Source organism: Trichechus manatus, unplaced genomic scaffold, assembly GCF_000243295.1.
Source record: "Trichechus manatus latirostris isolate Lorelei unplaced genomic scaffold, TriManLat1.0 scaffold00065, whole genome shotgun sequence".
NCBI lineage: Eukaryota > Metazoa > Chordata > Mammalia > Sirenia > Trichechidae > Trichechus > Trichechus manatus.
Genome location: NW_004444001.1, coordinates 3,083,402 through 3,091,542, shown reverse-complemented (window position 1 = coordinate 3,091,542; position 8,141 = coordinate 3,083,402). Strand labels below are relative to the sequence as shown.

At 47.5% G+C, this 8,141-nt stretch overlaps 1 protein-coding gene across 3 annotated transcripts in view; it reads left to right on the top strand.

The window, feature by feature from the left end:
* LOC101345294 (BTB/POZ domain-containing protein 9) overlaps nt 1-8,141 on the top strand; it is a 386,665-nt gene that overhangs the window by 357,037 nt on the left and 21,487 nt on the right. For all 3 annotated transcript variants that reach the window (XM_023734155.1, XM_023734154.1, XM_023734156.1), the window contains exon 5: nt 3,385-3,463. In XM_023734155.1, coding sequence (XP_023589923.1) covers nt 3,385-3,463 — 79 coding nt within the window. The remainder of the gene's footprint in view (nt 1-3,384; nt 3,464-8,141) is intronic.

Here is an 8,141-nt window from a genome sequence, read left to right as displayed (position 1 = left end):
GGCAGTCCTGGCTCCAGAGTGCATGCTGTCAACCATTATGTTCTGCCCTCGGGAGTGAGAGACCAGGATTACAACCTGCTGTCCTGATGGTCACCCCAGTGATCATCTCAGCATTGTGGGAAATAGTTTGCATAGTAATGTTACAATGTTGGCATCGCCACTTGCTTCATCCTTTGTGATCTGTATTAAGGGCAGTAAGAAAGATAGGTATACATTATACCAAATTCAAACAGTACAGAAAGTATAAAAGAAAAGTAAATATCTCTTGAAATTCCTTCATCCAAAGCTAAAATCTTGGTCAACATTTTGGCAAACATCTTTATAGACATCTCTGTTTGAATTCATGTGTACTGATACATATTTACAGTTTGACGTAATTCTGGAATCCATTTGGGTAACCACATGAGTGGTATTATTTCTGTCCGCAATGGGCAAATGAGGAGGCTGTGACTCAGGAAAGGGTAGTGATTTGCCCAGTACAGAGCCAGTGCGTGCCAGGCTGGGACATCGAATCATGTGTGCGTTGGTTTGTTGGTTGGTTTTAAAGTAAGCTGTCATAGCAAAGACCACTTTTATTTTTTGACACCCATTGCTCCTATTCAGATGCCCTCCTCCCTAGCCCCTAGTCCTGGCTCTGAGCTAAGTGGGTTCCATGCCTCTGATGCTCCATTTTCTTTCCTGGAAGTTTTGTCTACTAAAGAAGAGACTCTGGGTAGTTGATGAGTAGGAATATTTATGCAGCTGTCGATGAAGCTCAATAAAAATGGCAGCGGAGCTTTTGCATAGAGTAAAATTGTGTGGCTTCCTGGCCATATGAAATCTCAGCTGAGGCAGCATCCTTTGAGATTGCACAGTGATTGCAAGTGTGGTGCAGGTGTGGCAATGACTTTTCCAGTGCCACCTTATCATTTCTCCACTGAGCAGTGTTTAAAGTTGTTTTGAAGAATATGATATTTGGAGAGGGAGAGATGTTCATTACCTCATCCTAAGCAACTTTCCTTCATCCTGATACTTTGGTCTTTGGGTTGGTATCCAGTTTAGCTGAAAAATGAAATCATATATTCAACTCTTGGGCTGTGTTAGTGAAAATGAACTCTAATGTGATTAGATATTAATGCAATGTAATGGAGGATTGGTATTAAATTGAGACCTTCTGATCTTATTACTCTGCAAATGCTCCCTCCTGCTTAGGCTGCTGCGCTGCCATCACTGCTTCCCCCAAGCAGAGGAGGGAGCGGGGGGGTGGCGCCAAAGTCCGGAGCTCCTGTGGATGCCCTGGGCTGGGGGGTGTGGGAGGAGAGGAGCAGAGGGGAAGACCAGGAGAGAGGTGTGCAAGTGAGAGAAGGGAGCTGGGGTTCAGGCCCCGGCTCTTCCCAGGACGACTCCCAGCAAGGACCTCACCTCTTTCGTGACCCATTGTGGAGGGAGCATGTTGGCCCATGGGATCCATAATTCTGGGACTGCCTGCACATTCAGAGCCATGAGCATGTTGTTGAGGACTGAGCTTATGAGTCTACATTTTGACCTTTATGCCTAGAATCTCTTAAAGATGTTTTTGACAAGCATCTTTAGGAAGCTAGAAAGAACAGAATTTTTTACTGTGTCTACCCCAGTACCACCCCCTCTTCACCCCATTCTTTTTGATGGAACTGTGACTTGAACCCAATAGCAGTCACCAGGATCTTCACTTGTCCTGGTTCTGTCTCCCTCTCCTGGAGGGGTGGTCTGAGAAGGGGCTGAGGACCTGCTTTTGTGTGTTCTGTAGCTTCCTTTGGAAATGGGGATGAGATGCTGACACAGCGTGTAGTGTGAATTGCAGTGTGACTCTCGGCCAGACGCAGTCCTCTGACCAACTGGAGGAAGGACGCAGGTCTGTGCTCAGTTACATGCTCAGCTCGAAAGTGATGGCCAAGCCTGTGGACGCCCAGAGCATTGTGGAAGCCCCACAGGGCCCTACTGGCTCCCCCTGGCCCCCAGGCTGCACTCACCCCAACAGACTCCCTGAGAGAGCCCAGCTGGGCCTGGGAGGAAAACAGTCCTCCCATGAGCAAACGGGCCAAGAGTCAAGCACTGGGGATGGTCAGATGGCATCACCTTCATGTATGAATAATAGCATTTTTGCAAAAATAAGCTTTTTTCTTATTCTGGTGTGAGAAAACTGCTTTCAGAGGCACACACTTTGCACACAGGATGGTAACGACTTTTTAATGACCTTAAGGGGACTGGTGTCCAGGCAGCAGTGAATCAGTCTCAGTGGGAGGCTCGTAGTGAGAGAGAAGATGGAACACCTGAAACTAAAAGGGGAAAAACAAACTGCAAATACATGTATTTTCTTTAGTAGCATTACTTGGTAATTAGACAATTACAGGAAACAGCTTCCCAGCAGCTGGCATTTCCACTGTGTGAGCGGAGGAGGGATGGCAACTACTGTGAACTCCTCATATTTATTACGGAAAACATTATTGGAGTTTACAGTCGTGGGTGCCATGCGCTCCTCCGGTGCATTCTGATGAGCTCCCGAGCATTAAACCAAGAGCAGGCCTCCTCTCCTCAGGGTTTGTTTGGGGCCTGCTTGGCTGGGTTTAAATGAGCTGGTCCAGCCCATGCTGACTGATGAGAAATTGCCTCCAAAATATTTGGGCTGCTTTTGATACCACTCAGAGACTGGCTGGTCCTGAGAATAGACCCTTTGGGTGGAAACTAGAAAGGGAAGGGTGCAGGTTGGACTCTAGCCTGAAGAGCCCGGGGTGCAGACCTTAGTGAGTGATCCCGCTTCTCTAAGGGCGTGTACTGGACTCCACCAGCCTCCCTTTGCCCTGCCTAGCCTGCCTTCCTGCCCTGCTTCGAACTCTCCTCCTGGCAGAACCCTGCCTTGAGGAGAAACCACGCCCACTCGTACAGCCCTGGCCGCGTCAGACCCTGCTCGGGCCGATCCTCTGAATTACCAACTTTGTCCTGCCAGCACCCTCTGAGGTAGGCCCAGTCGTGGCCCCGTTTTGTGGATGAGGAAATGTAGGTTATGAACTCCAGCCCACCTTGATGACTTTGTGTTTGGCCTCTTGTCACGATGTGAAGTTGGTCTGTACTTTGTGATGTTTAGGAGGGTTTTTAAGAATCCTCATTCACATTCACAGACAGGCAGGGGTGCCTTCACTGACGAGATTGTAGGCTTCTGAATGGGGACACTGTATATTTCCTGCCTTTCTCAGCCACACATCAGGTGGAACCCTGTCTCTCCAGGAAGCTTCCCTGGTTCCCTCTTACAGGACGGGTCGCTGAGGGCAGGAATCCTCCCTCCTCGGTAGACACAGCTCTACAGGGCCTAGCTGTCCGTAGGGTTAACGGACCATCTAACCTGGCAAATGGTTGTGCTTCCTTTCACAGGTCCTGGCAGTCAGTAACTTTTGAAAGACAGCCTGCCACCTTCATCCGAATTGTTGGAACACACAACACAGCAAATGAGGTAAAGGTCTCCTTTCATGAGAGGGGCTGTGATATTTCACGATGTACAGGTAAATGCTACATCTCAAGTTAAGTGGAACTGTTTACTCTGCTCACTAATGGCCTGTTGTTCAGACAGCTTGGTACAGAAGAAAGTCCTGCTCTTGCACAGTGGGGATATCATTATCTTTTCTAGATGTCTCTTCACTAGCAAATGAAAGCTAAGCCTTATTGCTTTGCTTATTCCTACCAGCCTCTCTGCAGAATTGCAACCGAAGAGACCTTGAGAGGTCAGATACCCTGTCGCTCGTCTCTGGGCTAAGTCCTCAGCCCTCCCAGATGACAGCTATTTCAGAGGTCCCTTGGCTCTCTGAGCGTGGTGTTTAAAGGACCGCAGCCCCACAGGGGGTGGCTGTCGTGCACAATTGCTGGTTTTCTCTGTCTACTGGGTCCTGTGCTGGGCGGTACATTAATGTTTATGAGTGAGCCATTTCTCTCCAGGCCTGGATCCCCAGGGGTGGCAGGTAAATTCCAGTGTAAAGTGCTGTTTGTAGATGTTGCAGTCAGGTGACTTGCCCAGTCCTCTAACCCGCCTTGCTGCTTTCTCTGGAGCAGAAATGGCTCCAGGGAATGTATCGGGTTCCTCTGGGTCAGGAAGGAATGAGTGCCACAGTGAGCAGAGATGCTATATAGTTGCTTGTCCAGACCAGGACACTTTTGAGTGTGAAGGAGGACGCCGTTAGTAATTATATGGGACAACAAGCTTAACCCAGGCTTGGGCCTGACGAGGCTGGGTGTGCAGCCACCTTCATAATGTGGGCGCACATTGGGTTCACAGAGGCCTCTCAGGATTCACCCTCACCACTGAAGATGACAATGGCATCTGCTTTAATTTTGCGTTTTAGAAAAATCAATCCATAAATCAATTATTGACCTATTTTGTTCTTCATGTGGGTCTCGAATAAGCACTAGTGGTGGGGATTGGTGGCTAGCGGATGGCCATGCCGTTGACTTCACTTGGATCGTCACTTGCTTTTATACAGTCATACTAGGTTCAGTGTATACCCCTGAAGGACCACTAGTTAGACAGGAAGCATTAGGAAGAGTAAGATTGAAATTCAAGAGGTAAATGAGAAGCATAAAAATAGTGACAGTTCTGCCGTTTCAAGTTCACATGACATTTCTCAGATGTACACAGGCCAGCTTCTTGACGATGGGGCCAGTGCAGTCGCACAGGGCCCTGTGCCCAGAAGAGGGCACTGCACGTGAAGCTCTGCAGTCACCATCTTCAAATTCTTAATAATTTGATCTCTGAATTGGGTTTTGTTAAGTGAATCCCCATGGGACAATGGGGCACATGCCAGGGACTTGGTACCTCAGCTCACATGAGATCCCACCTCCTGCCGCCCTGTCATCACCTTCCCAGGATGGGTTCTCAGCCACCCACTCCCCGACTCCTGGTGGCCCCGCCCAGCCTCCCCCTCCTCACCCCTGCCAGACGACCACTGCTGCCCTCCCCCCACAGTGGGTGCCTGGCCTGGTACAGGGAGGGTCAGCTGCCTGTGTGAGTGAGTCACATAGGTCCTGGGAGCCTAAGGAAGGTCTGTACTTACTCAGGGAGTATCCCCATGCCCAAGGGAACCAACATTATATAACAAGTGAGAAACACCACAACAGGTCACAAGAGACTACGGAAGAAAGAAAAGGCTTTTTTCCTGCGTTTTGAACAAGGGGCTCTACATTTTCATTCCTCCCTGGGCCCCGCCCACACATGACATAACTAGCTCTGGATCCATACATTGTATTCCTCTAATCTCAGTTCTCACAGAGGTGTTTCTCATTCTTAAAAAAACATTTTAAAAAGTGAAAATATTGTGATAATTTATATTTGTTTTGCCTTTTTTACTTATTTAGAATAAAAGTGATTTTACACCCACAGTGTGTTTCTTGCAGAGGAAAGCTTATAAAGCGAAGCCTGAAGCTTTTCCTCTTACCTTCTCGTTTCAAAACAAACCTGAAAATCATAAAAGTAAACCAGTTGATGTTTTTAAAAGCACAAAATCCAAGAATCTGAAATATCATGTCTTAAGAGCATTTTTTCTTTCTTTTTTTGATGATGTAACATAAGTAAATTTGAATCTGCATTTTAATACATATTTGATCCCCAAGCCAAATATCATTTTTTAAAATTTTGCCAGTAAATTCCAATTTTTCTTACCATTTAAACTAATTATGTGTATATTACTAAATTGTACAATTGAAATTTATATAGTAAGAATATATTGAGCTAAAATTATTTTCATTCACAGTCACTTGTTTCTTATGTAATGCACCCGCCACCCCCCCAAAAAAGACTAATTTTTTCTTTAATTTCTACATGGGACTCTAAAGTTGTGTATTACGATGAAAGGAGTTCTCACGTCAGAAATGTGCAGCACTGGGGTCAGTCTGGTCAGGGTTTACTTCCAGTCCCGCTCTCAGTCCCAACCCAGTCACCTTAGTGACCACATTGGGGGATGGGGTACTTAGACATTTTATTTCAAAAGCTGTTTTAGATGTGCATAATGTCCCATTACAGAGCTCTGAAGTTGGAGTGCAAGGTCTCCCTCTCCCTGGTGAAGTTTCCCAAAAATATCTGTGCAAGGGGCCCCAGCCACTTTGGTAGAGACTGGACCAGCCCGTTTGAATGTATTGACTGGTCGGTCACTAATTAACTGGTGATCTGTTGCATGTGGCTGATAAGCAACTTGATTAGCTGCCTTATTGACTCAGTTATTGATCACAAAAAAAGAAGCCCTAATGTGGTGTTGCCAACTGGGAAGCATCTTAAATCATAAAATAAACAATGAATAGCATCATAAGGCAAGATCCATAAACTGTATAATTCTCAGAGCACACAAGAAGGCAGGCAAAAAAAGTTGAATTTTGTTAGGCATCCAGAATACAGCAAACCCTCAGAGCAGTCTTTACTGAAGCATAGTGGCTTCCAGTACACTCTGTCATTTGGAAAAAGAAGCATGGCCTCTGTCTTAGGGTACGGTGGAAATGTCCGTAAGTCAGCATGGCAGAGTTCAGAGGTTTGAAAGGCAGGGTTTACATTAATGGAAGGAGGATGACTCAGGTTCGCCGGGCAAGACTCCTGGGGGAGAACTGTGGTGGACAGACAGGAGGCTGCTCACTGTTTCATGTGTAGGTGGCAGTCGGGGAAAGGAGGCTGGCGGTGAGGTCAGGAGACCAGCGTGTCTGACAGGTCCACAGGACAGCCTGAAATAGGGGTCAGGGTGCGTCTACTTGTCAAAGGGCAGGTGGGGTGGAGGGCACAGGGTACAGGGGGTTCCTCAGTCTGTCACTGCTTGCTTGCCAAACATCATTGTTGTTAGCTGCCATGGAGTCGGCTCCCACTCACAGAGACTTTATTTATAACAGAAGGAAACGTTGCCCAGGCCTGCGCCATACTCACAATCATTGGTATGTGTGAGTGCGGTGGTGCAACTATTCAAATGCCATTAGTAGCCTTCGTTTTAGAGCCAGGACCTGTTTCCCTTTAGCTATGGAATATTTATGTACCTAAAGACGTTTTGCTGATTTCAAGGAGCATCATTGGAATTGGTTTTTACCACAGAAAGGTGAAACAGAAACATAACAGCCATAGAAATGTAAACTGTTGGGGCCACATCTCCCAGGAAAGACTATTGTGGGCAGGAGAGGGAGGGTCAGAGCGGGTGCTCCTGGGAGTGGGCGAAGCAGAGGAGTTAGTGGTTAGACTGTTGTGGCAAAAGGTGGTAAGTGGCGCAGACAGAGCGGACGTGGCCAGAGCTGCTGGCCTGTTAGAGAGAGGCCTTAGTTAGCTTGTCCCTCCAGGAGCCGAGTTAGTTGACAGCCATGCGACTGTGGCAATGAGAAACTTCCCGACCTCCAGTCAGCCCTGCTGCCGTTGAGTAGCAGAGGTGGAACACAGGCGGCCAGTGAAAGCAGGGCCTCCCAGCTAAACAGACTCACATTTCTCCCCCACTGTAGGTGTGTGTGTCTGTCTCCAGTCACTGGCCTGCCTTCATCCAAGAGGTTCTGCATCTGTCTCCTGCATGCTAATTTCCCCCCTTCCCTCTGAGTTGGATGGCTCTCAGGTGCCAGCGGCTCTGCGGTCTTTGGAGGTTCAGATTTCTTGATCACCTGTTTCGGCACGCTTCTGATTTCCTGCAGCATTTCATCCCTCTCCTCTGGGAAGTGTATGTCTGCTGCTGGCATCTGTCTCTCATCTTCCTTTGTGAGCTCCACCGCAATGAATTCGTTTAATTTTTTAGCTATGTTTACGTCTTCTGTCAATAAATTCCCCTAATGCTTCCATAGTAAAGACTCCACCACTTTTTTTAATGACCTCCTTCTCCTTGTGTCCTTGGCATCATCCCTGTCATTTATCTTCACTTCTTAGAACACGTGCCTTTCATTTCCCACCAGTGTGTGTCTGTCATCCTCTGCTCCCTCCTCTCCTGCTCTGTAATCTCCTGTGTGCCGCGTGATCCTCACACGCCTCATTTCTCTCCCTTACCCTTGGATTCTCTTATCGCACCCTCTCTCTGTCCACTCCAGGGTGTTCTTTGTCTTCCTCTCCCACCTATCACTAGATGGCAGATGTATGTCAGTTTGTCTTTCAGCACATCCAGCCTCCCGTGTTGCACTCCTTTAGTTGTTTTTGTTCATCT